Source organism: Elephantulus edwardii, unplaced genomic scaffold (genome assembly GCF_000299155.1).
Source record: "Elephantulus edwardii isolate Elephantulus edwardi_28Jun2011 unplaced genomic scaffold, EleEdw1.0 scaffold00018, whole genome shotgun sequence".
NCBI classification, from domain to species: Eukaryota; Metazoa; Chordata; class Mammalia; order Macroscelidea; family Macroscelididae; genus Elephantulus; species Elephantulus edwardii.
Genome location: NW_006399768.1, coordinates 4,809,808 through 4,828,735, shown reverse-complemented (window position 1 = coordinate 4,828,735; position 18,928 = coordinate 4,809,808). Strand labels below are relative to the sequence as shown.

Genomic DNA, 18,928 nt, shown 5'->3' with positions numbered 1-18,928 from the left:
TAAAAAATAAATTAATAAAAGGACTCAGCTAACTGTCACTGAATCATAACTGACCCTCCGCTTGGTTTTCAGTAGCTGTATATCACACAAGAGATTGTTCAACTTTCTTCCTCAGAGCACCAGGTGGATTCAAAATGCCTGCCTTTGTGTTGGCAACATAACTCCTTACCTACTAAGCCATGAGAACTAAAAAGAGAAAGATCTAATGTATGATGTGACACATGAGTACAAATACATCTTTTTTTTATAAGTCTTTATTTCCTTTAAATAAGCTTACGGAAGTTATTAACAATTAATTATATTAACATTTGTATAGCTCTTAGAATTTCCAAAGCACTTTTATGTCTATTATTTCACTTTGTAAATGCAACTAAGATAGCTTTCAACAAAACAGAAGTTCAAGAGGTGTGTGGGTGGGAGGAAAGGTTAAATATTGAAAGCAGATGAATTTGTTCAACAAATCAAAATATGTAATTCTTTTGTTTGAAATAAAATAGCTAGCGTTATGTATTTAAGATTGTCTTGTCTACTTTCTCAGGCAGAGAAAGGACAAGAATACTTTTCACTTGTTTCCATCAACAGCTCACAGTAAAAAAAAATAAAATTCTGAACTTTACAAGAAGAAAATATGGCATATTTGCAAATAGAACTTTCCAGCTTTCTTCACAAATAGGCTTCTTCACCAAACTGGCTTTGCCTGAACTCACAGAATGCCAGGAGCAAGCTGGTTTATTTAGGTCTATGAGTTTTGAGCAGAGTGGGCTTGTTCTTATCATAACCAACCTATTTCTCATTTCTGCTAGAGGCTTAATTCTTTGTGTTACTGAATTTCAAAGCTTTGGAAGTATCTTTGATTACTTCTTCCACTCAATCAGTTATCAAGGTCTACTGACTGTTATGTTCCTGTTCTCTTACTTTAAACTCTCTTTTTTGAAACTGTAACTTCTGAGTAAAAGGTTTAGTGGTAGAATTCTAAACTTCCATGTGAGAGATCCAGTTCAGTTCCTGGCCAATGTGGTGATTCCAGACTAAACAAGACTAAGAAGAAAGGCCTGGTGATCTATTAATGAAAGCCCTATGGAGCACAGTGGCCTGAAATGATGTTTTGTTGCACTGGGTGCAGGAATGAATGCCATGAATTGGGGATCTACTCAACTGGATGCTTGTTAACAAAAACAACAACAGTAATAACTGAAACTACTATTATAACAAGTCTCCATACCTTAACCCAATCTAGATTGCTCTTCCTGTTAAGTGTTATAGAGCTGAGAATGACTTAAAGCAACCCTGTGAACAACAGATATGAACCCTGTCCTATCATGTGCTATCCTTAACAGCCCTGGCACACTTGCAACTATTGCTGCAGTCATCAATCCATCTTATTGTAGGTCCTCCTCTCTTTTGCTGACTTTCCACCTTTCCAAGAATGATGTCCCCTTTCAAAGAATAGCCTCTCTAAGCAACATATCTGTTATTGTTATTGTTGTTGTGTGCTGACACCCCAGTGGGTTTTCAGAGGCAGTTAATTATATGGGAGGTGATTCTCCATCATGCTCCCCTGGAGCATCTGGTAGACTCGAACTACCTTAAGAACTGCAGCACAGTTACTTACCACTAAGCTACCAGAACAACACGTCTAAAAGGCCAACATCCCTAAAACTATTTTTAAAAACCTTGGGTGATTCTTTCCTGACTACCTAAGTCAATATAAACCATCAAGATGACTCCAGTGCATAGTTACCCTAAAGACACACCTGATCCATAGAGTTTCATTACTGAAACAAACTATCACATAGTTTTTGTGAGTAGTGGACTAATAGGTTCAAACCACTGAGCTTTCAGTATGCAGCCAAGCACCAATGTACCATCCAAGTTCCTTAACTTTAGTTCAGAATTTAGTAATAGCAGTGAAGGATTTCAAGCATGACCCTATTAACTTTGTCTCTATACACATTTCCAGTTCCATGTAAACAATACTATTTGCTTTACTCCTAGTCAATACTTATCCTCATTTCTTCTACTCCAAAATAATTTTCCTAGGAAAACGTATCCATTAGGGTCCATTCCTAGCATCTCCTCCACAAAGCCTTTCTGAATTACCAGTAATTTGATATGGTCTCTCATGCCTCTGAACCATATCATATTTCTCCCAACTTTTGTATGGTTCTTAAGTTCTGGTTTAGACTATGGTTCTTTCCTTCCAGATTGGACAGATGGTAAGGGCCTTGAAGGCAGAGGCCCCTATTCTCATTTTTCCATCCCCAAGAGTACTTAGCACAGTGCCTTGGACACTGGTGGTAATCAATATATGTAGAGCTATAAAACAAAGAAAATAATATGCCTTTTAAAATTTTGTTTTATAGAAAGTAAGGAAGGTGCAGACATTCTTGGCTCAAGTATCTATAGAAAGAAGTAGGCATCCAGCTCACTCAAAACACTGTTACTCACCATTTTAATAAGCAATCAACAGCCAGTAAATTACTTAGTGAATGGAATCCAAAGCTACAGTATACACAGTATGAGTCATCTGGCAGCTGGACAGCTCTATTCTACTTCTACAGTAGAGAAGACTGAGCTGAGATACTCTACCTAACAGGCACACAAACTGATAAGTCAACTACAGTGTCAAATGTCACAGCTAGACAAATAGTCCAGAGCTTCCAAGCTTTGCAGATGGGTCATTTATCTGACTGACAGAGGCAGGAGAACAAAACTTTTAAGACCTGTATTCCACAACTGCAAATAGCTAGTAACACCCAGCGAGCTGCTAACGGGCCCTGCAGGATACTCAGCACGAGGCATGTAAATGTGTGAGGGTATGTGATATGGATATGTAGTATGTTTTTCAATAAAATGAGAAGAATGCCAACATGCATATTAGATCATGTAACAGTTTTTAGGTGATGCTTTATTATTTATTGTTGTTTTTTAAAAGAGAAAATTCATAAGATTGACATTCTAATATATGAGTAATTATAAAAAATTATTTGTTATACTCTACTTTTAAAGAACTCTGGAAGTTCAGTGATTAAGCACTCAGCAGATAACCAAAACATCTACAGTTCGAACCCATCAATCAGCCTCTCTGTGAAAGAAAGACGCAGCAGTCTGTGTCTATAAGGATCCAGAGCCTTGGAATTCATATGGGGCCATTCTCTTTCCTATAGGGTCTCTACAGGTCACAATTTATTAAACTACAACAGGCTTCACTATACACTCAAATGTCCAAAGGGACTCTATCTTAGTTTTAAAGAAGCAGAGAGAAATAGCCTAGCTTTTAAAAAAGTTCCTGAACATTGCGACATTTGCATATTTTTTAAAGAAGCCTTCTCATTAGCATACGATTTCAAAGAAAGACTTAATAGCATTTGATAAGATAGTTTTAGGAATTTTTACTTGATGGGAAACACAATACTTAAAGGATGATACAGAGAGAGAAATAATATCCTTTTTCTAAATACTGTTGCAGCATTTCAGAAGAAAAGAACATGAAAAAAGACTAGCTTATGCAAAACAAGAAGAGCAAAGAAAGGGAGAGAAAAGGGAGGTAAAGTGAGGGAATGGTAGGGAGGGGAGTGAGGGGTGAAAGACAAAGACTGAGGAAGTGGGAAGTGCAGGACAAGGAAAGAATGCCAGTGAGCAAGGACTCAGAGGAAAGATGCAAAACAAAGAGATGGCAGTGTGCTTACACTTTTCAAAGGCAGTTCTGGTGGCCCAGTTGATAAGGAATTGTGCTAATTCAAAGGCAGGTGGTTCAAATTTACCAGTTGTTTGGAGAAAGAAAGACGGCAAAGTCCTCCTATGGGGTTTATAGCCTCTGAAAAACTTGCTGGAGGTTTCAGCTATGAGTCAGTTCTGACTGGGTGACAATGAGTAAAGGACAGGGCTCACAATTTGGAAAGGGGAAATGATAGCTTGGCTATCATAGAAGGAATGGATAAGAAATAAGATTCTGTAGATAAGGCTGGTGTGACATTTACATTTTCCAGAAAGTAACTGGAAATATCAGAGTTAAATAGTAACTGAGAACATTCACATTTCAGCAAGAGATATGAGATCTGATGAACCACCACAGCAATAAAATGTCATTAATGCTCAACTTTCTAACCACTAGGACCATGAAAAACACTTTTAGTCTATTATGTCATTTAATTCTAATGCCAATCCTGAGATAAAGGTATTATTAGACTCATATTAAGGATAAGTAACTGAAGGTGAGAGAGGTTAAGTAACTGGCCTACAATTGTATATCTGGTAAGGAAGACAGAGTCTGAATTCTGGAAAACTATTTACTCAGTCTATCATGACTGAGCAGGTATTCCTGGGCTCCTAGGCACCAAACTGTGAGTACTTGGTAGAAGTCTTTGCTTTCTGGAGCGTATCATCTGGTGAAAAAGATAACCAATAACCAACTAAGTAAAACAATTACATTTAATTAAATATAAAAACAATATTTAGTTACAACTAAGTAAAACAATATTCGATTACATGTAGTTATTTCGTGCCGTCAAGTTGGAACTGATTTATATCTGACCCTTCAGTGGTTTCAGAGCCTATAAATTGAATGAGAAAAGATTGGCCATTTTCTCCTATAGAACCATGGTGGATTTGAACCGCAAACCTTTGGGTTACCAGGGCAACTTCTAATGACAAGGTGCCCAGGCTCCCTCTTTAATTTTATAGATAAAAAAAATGTTATGAATGAAATGACCAGGACACATAATAGAGAATTAAGCAAGGTATTACTAAATGACCAAGAATGCTCAGAAAGGACCAACTAAGACAAACAATGAGGAGTCAGTCATAAGTAGGGAGAGTAATTCACAGAAGGAGGAAGGGAATAACATAGCATTGTGTACAAGGGACAAGAGGAACAAGAGGAGCAAAGGAGAATCTGGAGGACCCTGCAAGTTAGCAGTTAAAGTTTTGTTTTAAGTGGGACAGTGAAGGCACATAATGGTTTTATATGGGCTATATTAATATTAAGGCTTCGTCTAACATACTTTGGACATGTTGTGAGGAGAGACCGATCCTTGGAGAAGGACATCATGCTTGGGAGGGTGGAGGGACAGCACAGGAGAGGAAGGCCCTCTATGAGATGGATTGATTCAGTGACTGGGATAATTGGGATGGGAGTGTCAGAGACAGTGCGATTGGCACAGGATAGAGCTGGGTTTAGGTCTGTTGTACATAGGGTCGCTATGAGTCGCAAACGACTCGACGGCACATAACAACAACAACATATTAATATTTTTCCAAGATGACACTAACGTGTGTGAACAAGAAAGTGAGAAATGGAGAGATCAGTAAGGGGGCTCTTGCAGAATTTTGAGAGATGAAAGTGACCACTTGGACTCTGGGGGGCAGTGTGGATCAAAGAAATGGCCCAATATGAGATATACTGTAGTAGGAGAAACAGGACGGGCATGAGATACACTGGATGTGAGGGGTAAAGGAGAGGGAAGCACAAAGAAGGACTCTAAAACCTGTGTGTGCACTGCTCTGTATCTTGCACTCTGAGTCTTGGATTATCTTATTATAGTCTTTAGTCCATTTCCTATGTTAAAAAGCTAGCTATATTGGCATTGGAACTTTATGTGACAAATTTTTAGAAATAGTTCAAGCACACTCATTTCCCAAGAAGAGGCATGCCTTGAGTTGGGTCTGGTGAAAAGCCAAACCACCTCGAGTTAAACTGGCTTTACATTTAGCTGTGGAGACATAAGTAAGTTCCAACTCTTGAGCTCCAGACTTCACATAAAAAGGTAATAATTCTAAATTTAGTTGTGAGAATTACCTAAGATAATTTAGTAATACTGAGTCCTGGCATGGAGTAAGAAGTTCATAAACAGACTCTTCTCCCCTCCCCTCCCCCATCTCCTCTCCCCTCCCCTCTCCTCTCCTTCCCCTCCTCTCTCCTCTCCTTACTCTCTCATTACAGTGAGGAGAGAATGTCACTGATAACTTCTCAAAGTGCTTTTTATAAGTAATCAGCAGCATTATTGAATGCTATATTTAAAAATCCTGGGAGCACAACGGGTAAGGCATTCAACCATCAGCCAGAACATTGACAGTTCAAATCTACCAGCTGCTCCAGAGAGAAAAGATGTGATCATCTGCTTCTGTAAATATCTGTTCTTCTGTGGGGGAGGGCTGGGTGGGGAGAGACGTGCAGCAATGAATGAATGGAAATCCAAAATCTCTGTAAAGCTCATTAAAATTATTTTTTTAAAAATCTGTTCTTCTTCTTGTTGCGTACCACTGAACTGGAACTGACCCATAACTGACCCTCTAGTAGGATTTCAGAAACACTAAATCACACTACGGGAGACTGCCTATCATTCTCCTATGGAGTAGCTGGTGAATTTGAATCGTGTGTCTTTGAGTTGGTAGCACAATTCCTTACCACTAAGCCACAGAGCTTCCTGATGTAAAGATTGTTGTTGTGTACCATCAAGTTAGAACCAACCCACAGCTGACTCCAGCATGCTTTTGGAGGTAGTTACTCAAATGCGAGGAGAATACCCACCTGTTTCCCATGGCGCAGCTGGTGGATTTGAACTGCATTCATTTGGGTTGGCAGTGCAACTTCTGTAACACTAGGCAACATGAAATGCTATGGGGCAGCTCTATTCTGTACTTAAAGGGTCACTATAAATAGGAATTGATTTGACAGCAACATTTTGTTGTTGGTGTTGGAAGTTGGCCATGCCCTTACTATGATGGTATGAAAGCAGGACTCTTTACCTTCTGACTTGTTGGCTTAACTAATGCTTTTATTCCCTTAAGGTCATAAATATGTTCTCTGTTCTAATAATGTTCAATGAATATAAATAGCTATCAAAACAATAATTGCCCCGATTATAGAAAGAAGAAGATGTGTGCTTACTCTTCCTGTTGAAATATATTTGAAATGATTGTAATAATATCCCTAGTACACATGCCTGGTGAAACACTGAGGATTGTGCTACAAATTCCAAAAGGTATACACATGGCAGTTCTAACTACAATAACCACCCTCAATCCCTTTGTCATTTAAAATATTGGACATTCAATTAAATCTGAATTCTAGAGAAATGACAAATAGATTTTTGTTTGCTACTATATCCCATGTAACATTTGCAGCATATTTAACATATCTGTACATATTAATGTTTCTTTCAATGAATTTAAATTTAAAATTTACCTAGGAGTCCTGTATTTTAGTTGTTAAATTTGACAACTTTATGACTATCCATATTTCTGCTCTGATTAAGAATAAATTTTACCAAGACTCTTTTTTGTAGCCCTTTGAGACATTGTATCTCTTCTCCGTGCATCTAGGGATCATTTCTCTCACCCCAGTGGTTCTATTATTTCCACTCTTACTTTCTCTTACTTTCTTTGCATATTTCATTAATCCCTTATCTGTAATAATGAATATATAAACGACCTTACATTAGGCACAGAATTTTACTTACTGGTCAGAAAGCATACTATTGTGGGCGTGCACTATGCCACTTTTTAAAATGAGGATTGTGCTAACAATACATCATCAGCAATATATTTAGAGTTTTTCAGTACAGTGAACTAAATTTGCATCCAGATTAATGAAGACTCTTTAGATCCCATGGCACCAAAATCAGTTATTAAATAAACAGAATGAGAAAAGCTTTGAGCTCACTCAGTAATCATCTATCAAAAACTGGAAATCTTTCATTTTAAAAAGAAGGTTTAGTCTCAATTTAATCTGGTAGAGTGCTCCTTTTGTATGTGTTCAATAATTTAATTTTATATCATCTTCATATTGAGGAAAATACAGAAAACACAAATACCCAGTTAACGAATAACAGACTTCTAGAAGAGTGCTGCAATTTGTTATTGTTCCACTACAAGACCTAGAACTTGCTCCAGGATGAAAATCAACACATCAAGAAAGCTTTGCTAGTAAATAGTTGTCAGCTGGACTAAACAAAGTGTTTAATAGTGCTGCTGATTCATATTCTGGTTCAAGCTCATTTTCTCATTGTGGACTGGTCCAATCTGGGACCATATTTAGAGGAGCACTGGCAGAAGCATGGAGGTGTCTCATGCCTTTTACTATGATGGCATGAAAGGAAGAACCTTCTCCATCTGACTTCTTGGCTGACCTTATTTTCTTATTCCCTTGAAATAAAGGGATAAACATGTACTCCATTCTAATAATGTGCAATCTCTCTCTCTCTCTGTATATTTATATGTCTCAAAACAATAGTCACCCCAATTTTAGAAAGAAGAGGATGTGTGCTTACTCTTCCTGTCGCAAGTCATTGACGCTGCGGTCCAGTGAGATCATGTCACTTGCCACCATGTTAAATCCAAACTCTTTAATGCTGGCTTGAACAGCAGTTTTGAATTCTGGTCCCAAAACCAATGGTTTGGCATTCTCTCCAGGGCCACCAATCACTCCATGAGGCTCAGGTTCTTTGGGTTCAAAGTTACCGAGGCTCCCTGGGCGTAGCACAGGATCATGGTAGGTGAATGTCTGAGGCTTAAATGTGAGATACTGCTTCTGCATTATGTCTTTCTGAGAATCTCCTCCAACACGGTGTTCTTGTTCATTTTTGGCCTTGTTTTTTCTTCTAATAGACTCTAAGTCCACTTCTACTCCTTCAACATGAGGCCAGGGTACCACAGGTTTGAATCTGTCATCCCCGGGAGCTAATCCATTGCCTCCTCGGTTAGGCAGGGGGTTATTGACATCTCTGTCTTCCTATGTAAAAGGGAGGGGGAGGGGATATACAGTAAGTACATAAAAGCAAACCATAAACAGCAAGAGTTTATGCTACTAATTTATGTAAAAAAACCAAAACAAAAACTTTAAAATATGAAATAGAACCAGGCCATTAACCAGAACTTCAATTAAAAATACCCCAAACCAGGCAATTTTCTCACTTTACCATAACAAAATTAAATCAAAGGATCTGTATTTTAGTTTTTCCCAGTGTAAACCTAACTCTCTAAAAAAGATTTGTTAGTGAAGCAAATTATTGTGGGTTTGAACACAGAGGGCCTAGGATCTTTGATTAAAAGAGACACAAAAAACAGGTCATATCAACAAATGAATAAATAGAAAAACTGGTATATTCACACGATGGAATACTACGCAGCACTGAAAAATAAAGAACAAAGAAAATAGTACACAATATGGGTGACCCTGGAGGGCATTATGCTGAGTGAACTATCTCAATCACAAATGATAAATACTGCATTGTTATAAAACAGGATTGACATAGAGGTTGGGAGAAAACTGAGAAAAGAGGGGATAAATAATGAACACTGTACTGCAATAGATTAAGGAAAGAAATCTTTAAAAGGAAATTACTGCAGAATGTGTAGGAGGGTCCAAGAAGTGGAGAGGGTAGGAGTGGAGGAGTAAGGATGGGTGGACGGGGTGGAGTTGGGTAGTGGTGGTGCTGTGTTAAACATAGGGTAACATAATTTGATGGGTGGAGGGAGGTGTGGGTAAAGAAAATGGGAATGATCCAGTGTAAAAAAGCAATATATACAAACTTTGTAAATAAACCAGTATAAACTAAAAATTTAATTTTAAAAATGTTGCAGAGGATGTGGAGAGATAGGAACTTTTACACACTGTAGGTGGAATTGTAAAATGGTATAATCACTCTGGAAAGCAGTCTGGCATTTCCTCAGAAAGTTGAACACACAAATTCCGTATTACTCAGCTATTCCACTGCTTGGAATATAGCTCAAGAAAATGAGAACTGAGGCCCAAATGGAGACTTGTACAGTAATGTTCACAGCAGCATGATTCACCATCGCAAGAACATGGAAACAGTCCAAATGTCCAGTGGAATGGATTGAGAAATTGTGGTACATTCATACAGTGGAATATTATGTAGTACGCAGGAACAATGATTTTGTAAATCATCAGTCAGTCCCATAAGGACAAACACTGTATAAGATCATTATTGTAGAAATAGATAACTAGTAAAACGTGTATGAATATCTAAGGGGGGGAAAGGGGAGAACAGGGGTAAGGATAGGTAGAGGAGATAATCATAGGGTCACAAAATTTGATGGGTGGAAGAAGGGGTAGGTTAAAAAAATGGGAAAGATCCAGTGTGAAAAACAATGTAAATGAACTTTGTAAATAAACTAGTGTAAAACAAAAAGTTTATATTAAAAACAAAACATAATGAATAGGAATAATTGCATGAAACACAATGAGAATGCAGGATAGTGTGAAATACAATGTATACCAACCTTATAAGCAAACCAATATAAAAGAAAATTTTAAAGAAATAATTATAAAAAAAAATACAGCTCCAGTAACAACTTTGAAAATAAAAAGATAAATGATTAGACATTACTTGTGTGATGATAGTCTAGAATAAAAAGTGCATTGCAAAGTGGACTGGGAGGATGCAGCAAGGAATGTTCTCCCCCCACCCCCCAATTAAAACGTGAACTGGGGGGGGGTCTGGAGGAAAATGTGCAGTAATGAATGAAAAGCCAGTTTTTCTGTAATTGTTCATTAAAAATCACAATTATAAAAACAAAAAATGAATCTATTTTTAAAAAACAGGATAGAAAAACTAGTAAAAAGAATTTAAAACAAAACAAAGCAAAACTAAAATCCTAACCACTGAATCAAGAGGCAACATTATGATAGAGAAAAGACAGAAGTTGTCAATGATTTTATCCTGCTTAGATCCACAGTCAACATCTATGGTAGCACCAGTCAAGAAACCAAAAGATGTATCGCACTGGGAAAATCTGCTGTCAAGAACCTCTCTAAAGTGTTCAAGAGCAAGGACATCAGTTTAAAAAAGTGTGCCTGATTCAAGCTATTGTTGTTGTTCTTAAGTGCCGTGAAGTCGCCTGCGACTCATAGCTACCCTATGAACAACATCCCTAAACCCTGCTCTAACCTGTGCCAATCTTATTGTCTCTGACACACCTATCCCCATTATACAAGTGACTGAAGCAATTCATTTCATAGAGGGTCTTCCTCTCCTGCACTGTTCTTCCACCCTCACAAGCATGATGTCCCTCTCTAAGGACTGATTCTGCCTTGCAACATGTCCAAAGCATGTCAGATGAAGCTTCAGAATCCTTGCCTCCAAAGAGCAATCTGGCTTCACCCTCTGCAGGATGAATTTGTTTGTTCTCCTAGCAATCCATGGTATATTCAATACGCTTCTCCAGCACCACAGCTCAAAGGCATTAACTCTCCTTCTGTTATCCCTGGTCTTTATCCAACTTTCTGACAGACACATAGCAAGTAATTGTGAAGACTATGGCCTATATCAGGTTCATCATAGTCTCTAGACTGACATAGTTGCTCTTCAGTGCTTTGGAGAGGTCTCTGAGAGCAGACTTTCTCAATGCAATTCATCTTTTAATTTCCTGGCTCCTGGTACCAAGAGTATTGACTGTAGAGCCAAGCAAATGGAAGTTATCAACAATCTCAATCCTTCACCATCTATTATGATGCTGCTAATCAGCCTACTATTTTTTGTTTTCTTGATATTGAGCTTCAATCCATCTTTAAGGCTGCAGTCCTTGACCTTCTGCAGCAAGAGGTTCAGGTCCTCCTCAGTTTGAGCAAGTAGGGTTGTGTTATCTGCATAACGCAGATTGTTGATGAGTTTAACTCCAATCCTGATGCCACATTTCTCCTCATAGAGCCCAACCTCCCAGATAATCTGTTCTGCATATAGATTGAAAAGATATAAATATAGGATATATCCTTGATGCACACCCTTCCCAATTTTGCACGATGCAGTATTTAACAACTGCCTTCTGGTCCACATATAGGCTTTGCACAAGTACAATCAACTGTTCTAGGATTCCCATTCTTTTTTAGAGTTAGCCACAGTTTGTTGTGATCCACAAAGTCAAATGCCTTTGCATAGTCAATGAAAGACAGACAGACATTCCTCTGGTACACTCTGCTTTCAACCAACATCCATCCATCCAAGCAATAGTCTTTGCAAATACTTCTATGCATCTGATACTTGAATAGTGAATATAAAGATGACTTAAGAAGAATCTATACCTTTGAATTGTGGTATTGGGGAAGAGTAAGGAACATTTTGTGAACTGCCAAAAAGAGCAACCAAGTCTGTCTCAGAGGATGTACAATCAGAGTGCTCCTTAGAGGCAAAGATGACAAAAATGTCATTTCAGATACTTCAAGTATGTTGTCAAGTGAGGACAATCCTTGGAGAAAGACATCATCCTGGGAAGAACGGAGGGTCAAAAAACGAGTGAAAGATCCTCAACAAGTTGGATTAACACAGTAACTGTCATAATGGGCTTGAACATTTCAGAGATTTTGAGGATGCTGCAGTATAGATATTCATATCTGTTATTCTAGAGTTGTTATTAATTTCAGTTGACTTGATGACACTTAATAATAATAACACATCACAAGATAATAAAATTCTGTTTGTTAAAAAAAACCCAAAACCAACAACCCAACAACCCTGGTCGTGTTATACAGTGTGTGGTTTTCCCAGTCATTCACTATATGATAAATCTAACTTTCTGTCAATGATATAGCAATATGGTGTCAGTCGTGGTATAATGTGGCCCTCTGGCAAACTGTCACTGTGTTTTGAGTGACAGAGGAATATGGTGGAGATGTGCACTCAGTGGTCCAAACTTTGTAATTTTTTTTTACTCAGTGAGAGGTCAGTTGAGTTCTGACTAATAAAATAAACCTTAATCATTACAACCATGTCACCTTTTAAATCATATTTAATGCCTACTGGATTGAATGTGTGTATCCCTATTCCCAGATATGTTCAATTTCTAAGATCTGGTCCCTGGAATGTGTCCTGGAGACACTGTCATGAAGGAGAAGGATAAGACACAATATGATTGGTGTCCTTGCAAGAGAAAGAGAAGCAGAACAGAGAAACACATAACAAAGACATTCCACTTGAGCCTTCAGAGACTTATGGATTGAACTGTGTCCCTCTTTGAATCCTTCTTCTCCTCTCAAAATATTGAAACCATAAGACCCATGTGTGTGAGTAAGACCCTTTTTGGGAATAGAGGTTTTTCCTCTGTTAACAAGGTCATATAAAAGTAGAAAACCCCATTGCCATCAAGTTGGAACCCATTCATAGCTAACCTTCTAGTGAATCTTTGGAGGCTGTAAATCATACAGGAGGAAACTTCCCATCATTCTCTCACACAGCCACTGGAGAGGCATTACTTTTGGGTTAGCAGCACAACTCCTTATTGACTAGACCAAGAGATTTCTTAACAAGTTGTGAAGTGCATGTGGTCAAGTAGGAACTGACTCACAGCTGACCCTCTAGCAGGTTTTCAGAGGCTGCAAATTGTAGGAGAGGAGATTGCTCATCCTTCAGTGGAGCAGCTGGTGGACTGGATTGTACCAGTGGAATGGCATCACAACTCCTTACCCCACAGGCCACCAGGACTCTCTAGTGTAGATCCTAAACATAACATAACATAACATAACATAACATAACATAACATAACATAACATAACATAACCTTTCAGTTCATTTTTGCTAGTATGGTACTTGTGTGTTATTATGATTAGGGAAACTATAGCACCAGTATCTAAAATGCCAGCAATGTCACCTATGGTGGATAGGTTTCAACAGAAGAACATCCAGAGTGAAACAGATTGGAAAGACAGGCCTGCCTATGTTCTTCCAAGAATCAGTCAAAAAGTTTATAGATATAAACTGGTACAGAACTGAGCAATATTTCACTCTGTTACATATACAGTCACCATGAAGTGGAACAAACTACCAACAACAAATAGTAACAACAATGGACCCAGTAATAACTTCTGAAAGTTGTCTTATATAAAGGTGAGTGTAGATACAGAGAAAGACACATACAAGAGAAGAGAAACCATCTATAAAGTCCCCACCCAGGAATACCAACAAGGAGAGGTCTCCCCTTGAGTCAATGCTCTGATTTTGACTACGGGTTTCCAGAGTTGTGAATGAGTAAATAAATTTCTGTTCTTTAAAGTCACCCACTTTTTTTTGTTGTTGTTACAAGAACATTTGGGAACTAAGATAGCAAGTAGCCCTGTTGACAACCTTAGCTGTCGGAATTCAGACTTTGGGTCTCTGTAACTATGAGGATAAAGAATCTGCTATTTCTTTATTTATTTACTTATTTTAATGTGCCTTAAGTGAAAGTTTACAAACATATTGGATTTTCATTCAATCATTCATATAGCTTTTGTTTCATAACAGTAGTTACAGTACCCATAACGTAATCACTCTTTTCCCATTTCTTCTCTATACTTCACATCTCCATTAATCTCCCTATCCTACCCCTTTCCTGCTTTCAGGATTTTCTCTTCAGGCAAATACTCCTCTTTTCACCCCTTATGGTTGGCTATTCTAAAGAGTAAGTACCTCCCTATTACAGGCCTGGCTATGGTTTGGCTGAAAGGTGGGCCATAGGTGAGTGTTGTTTCATGTTTAAAGGTGACTAACGATCACAGTCTCAGGGTTTGAGTCAGTCTCTATGAGGCCAGTAAGCTTGACCTTTCTACATTTTTTAGTTTCATTCCACATTTCTCTGTAATCCATCCATAAGTTTCTACTGTGATCCATTTGAGAATAGTCAGGGTGGTTGCTGGGCACCATTTATAGTTCTTTTGGTGTCAGGGTTATGGAATTTGGGTAGTTACTAGGAATAGCAAGGGAAGGAGAAGGAAGATAAAACTAATACACAATTATTAAGATGCTTATTTAGAGAGGTGAGAGTGAAAGAAATATATATTAAAAAGATAATCAGCATAACACTATGAAGGAAGGTACGACACAGAGAGGTGCACAAAACCACAGTCAATAGTGTATACATAGGCAGATAGGTGAGATGAACATATGAGTAGGTGGAAAGAAATACATATGTAAATCTGTCAGATGATATTGCTATATTCATATTAGTATATGCTGTAAGTAGATTCAAGTATACAGTAGAGCCAACACGAGGCAATGCTTTGTAATCTTCTTTATCACAACAAAACACCCTAAGGGAGTAAGTTTTGGTTGTGGGATCTTGGGAATTTTTAGTCTTTTTTTTAAAATAAAATTTTTATTTTATTCTGGTTTACTTACAAAGTTTGTATACATTGTCTTTCACACTAGATCTTTCTCATTTCCTTTAACCACCTCTCCCTCCACCCATCAAATTGTGTGGCTCTATGATTAACTACCCCAACATCTTCACCCCTCTGCTCCCACACTCCCCCCCTTAGATCTATATACATGTTTTACTAGTTATCTATTTCTACAATAATGGTCTTATACAGTATTTGTCCTTATAGGATTGACCTAGTTTATTTAACATAATGCTTTCTAGTCCCTCCCAAGTTAGGTAGTGATTTACAAAATCATTGCTTCTACATGCTGCATAGTATTTCATCATGCGAATGTACCAGAATTTCTCAGTCCATTCAGTTGTGGTTGGACATCTGGGCTGCTTCTATGTTCTTGTGATAGTGAATAATGCTGCTGTGAACATTGGTGTACAAGTCTCCATTTGTGACTCGGTTCTCATTCTCTCAAGGGATTTAAGTCTTGGGGGACATAAAAAAGTCAACAGGTGTAACAAAGTCCACAAAGACAATATTCTACATTCTAATTTGACAAGTAACTGTGATCCTAACAGCTTGAGAACAGCCATCTAAGGTGTTAACTATTGGACTCTCTGTGTCTAGATCAAAGACAAGACAGACAAGCAAAGATGTACTGAAACAATCAAAACAAAGAATTAATAAATCACTCAAACCTCAACATTTGTCAATTTAAGCAGCCCAGTTTGTGGTACTTTGTTATGGTAGTTCTAGCAAACCATTACCTTATATCTAGTTTACCCTCATTACAGAGGCAGTGTGTACAGTGTATTTATTGTTCAAAATAGCTTTCCTAGGCCCATGCTTCTGGTACATGACTCTGTGGAAAAATTAAAATAGGGTGTTGTAGTGTATCCTCGAGGAGATTGGCCAGTTTGGCCATTCCAAAGGATTTAAAATTGAGCAGGTTCAGCTGTCAGAAAATGGGAACCTCAGTACCAGCAAAGAAGAAGTGGAGAATGAAGAGATTTCTATGCTAGTCAGACTGCAAACAACAGTGGTAGGATTGTAGCAGGGACCATGAACAAGCTGACCCGGGATTGCTGCCCTGCACAGTCAGAGCCGGAGGGCCTTCAGCTAAGCATTCTACAAAAAGGGGGCTGCTGAGAGGAGGGAATGCCAGAATTAGCAGAATTCTTTAACACCGACCTACGCCATGAGGCTGAAGTTCAAAGTTCCTGTGAGCTTGCTTCAGAAGATGTCCTGACTGAGAAATTGCATCCTGTTGCCAACCTGAATTGTAAACTATTAACTAATAAACCCCATAATCACATAAGTGAGTATCATAATTTGCACAAAGCAGTGTCTCTAGCATTAGCATCACCATTGCAGCTTTAAAAAATATTGATGTTTAAACCCTATACTCCCAAATATTTTTATCTAATTGGTCTGGGCCACTGTATCCTCAAATATTTTGATATAATTGTTCTGAGCAACTGGATTTTTAAAAGCTGTCCAGGTGATTTTAATATGTATCCAACTGGAGAATCACTGGCTTAAGGAAAGCCACTCATCATAATTAGACAAGGGGATTATGGATTATGCGCAACTGGGGATGAGACAAGGTGAACGAGAGTAATGACAAACAAGGCGAACTGGTCTGCCAGTGCACTGTACACTATGACTGTATAGTTCCTTAAAGATTAATACAGAATTAATACCATTTGACCAAAAATTTAAATATCTTACAAAATTAGGCTTAAAATATTGAATGTTTTTATTTTAAAAAAAAACACAAAAAGGCTACACGTATGACACTGATGTGTTGAGTGTGTGAGTGTTATCTAAACAAAAACATCAACAACAAAAAAATGTAATTCCGAATCAGTGGCAAGAATTTGAGGTTTTTTAATTTAGCTCCCACACTTCTCTGCTGCTTCAAATTCTCCCACATGATTTATAGTCAAGTATGAGTTTGTTCTGAGTCAAAAGGCAATGAAGGAGACAGACAAATGACTCCTAAAAGGCAACTCTGGGAATCTAATCTGTAGAGAGTTACACTGCTAATACAAAAGTGGCACGTTCTTAGCAGTTTTGAACCCTTGGAGAAAGATGAGCAATCTCTCCTTTCCTGTTACTTATAGCCTTGGAAACTCAATAGAAGGTCAGCTATGAGTTGGTTCCAAGTTTGAGTTTTGAGGTATAGCTCCTGAACCTGGACATTTTTATTTCCCTCACTGCCACTGTCTTAAATTAGGCCATGCGGCATCAGCTTTGGAGGATTTATCAGTAACTTGCAAAATGCAGATAACAAAACCTTGGTTGCTTAAAATGAGGATTTGAGGTGCTTACTGCAGAAGATAAAGGACAAGAGCCTTCAATAAGGATTGTATCTCAACATCAAGAAAACAAACATTTTCACTACTAGGCCAATATGAAACAATACAATAGATAGAGAAAAGATGAAAATTGTTAATCATTTCATCTTACTTGGATCTACAATCAACACCCTTGCTACCAGCAGTTAGGAGATCAGGAGAAGTATTGTATTGTAAAAGTCTGCTGTCAGGAACTTCCCCAAAGTTCTGAAGAGCAAATAATGTCAGTTTAAAGACTACAGTGTACCTGATTAACATAGTCTTTCCAATCACCTGCTATGCACCTGAGACCTGGAGAATTAATAAAGATGACAGAAGAAAAACTGATGCCTTTGAGTTGTAATGTTGTGGAAGAGTACTGAATATTCCATGGACTGGAAAAAAAATGTCTTGGAGAATGTGCAACCAGAATGCTTTTTAGAGGCAAGGATGGTGAAGCTTTGTCTCACATATTTTGGGTATGTTCTTAGGGGAAGCTAACTCTTGGATAAGGACATCATGCTTGGAGAGATTGATGGAGTGTCTGCTAAAGTGTGTCAGAGATGATAGGACAGGGTGCAGATATGCTGTTCAAATGGTTGGTATGAATCACACTCAACTCAAGGGCACTTTAACAACAATAAATGGTTAAGGAGGGTGATCTGATAGGCAATCTCCCATGCTATTTACAGCTTTTGAAGAAATGCTTCAGGGTCAACTGAGTTGATTCCAACTGGGTAGTAAGGATTTATTGTAGTAAGGAGGTCAGGGCCTAGTCTTTAAGGAGTTCAGAAGCCACTAATTCAAAGGATACACTTCTTTGGAAATTGAAATCTATCAGTGGCCCTGTGGAAGAAAGATGGCAATTTATTCATGTGTGATTTACAGACTGATAACCTCCTGGAGGAACAGCTAGGAGTTGGTTCTGATTCAGTAGTAGTGAACAGTAATGAGTCATCCTTGAAGAGCAGGGCTGTTAAGTTGACATAGATATACTATGAACAATGGATATGAAACCTGCCCTATCCTTTGCGGTCCTCACCATCGCTGGCATACTTGAGCCCCACTGCTACAGTCATCTTGTCAATCCATCTTGTTGAGGGTCTTCCTCTCTTTCATTGCCTCTCCACTTTTCTCAGCATGATGTCCTTCTCTAAGGACTGGCCCCTCCTATTAATATGCCCAAAGCATGAGAGATAAGTTTTACCATCTTTATTTCCAAATAACACTCTGATTTCAAATTCTCTAAGACAGACCTATTTGCTATCTTGGCCATCCATAATAACAGTGATGACTATAGTTCTAAGTGCTTTGCATATATCATCTAATCTCTTAAACTAGGTGTGATGATTACTGTCTCTATTTCACAGGTTAAAAAAGAAAAAGTTATCTGAGAAGTTATTTGAGGTCAGAATCAGATAAGGGTGGAGCAAAACTGAATTCAGAAAGTCTGACTTACATGACAGTATACTTAGAAAACCCTAAAGACTCAGCAAGAAAACTA

At 38.1% G+C, this 18,928-nt stretch overlaps 1 protein-coding gene across 1 annotated transcript in view; it reads right to left on the bottom strand.

Moving 5' to 3' along the window:
• GALNT7 (UDP-N-acetyl-alpha-D-galactosamine:polypeptide N-acetylgalactosaminyltransferase 7 (GalNAc-T7)) overlaps positions 1-18,928 on the bottom strand; it is a 244,806-nt gene that overhangs the window by 103,965 nt on the left and 121,913 nt on the right. Inside the window, exon 2 of the mRNA XM_006882211.1 lies at positions 8,271-8,731. Coding sequence (XP_006882273.1) covers positions 8,271-8,731 — 461 coding nt within the window. The remainder of the gene's footprint in view (positions 1-8,270; positions 8,732-18,928) is intronic.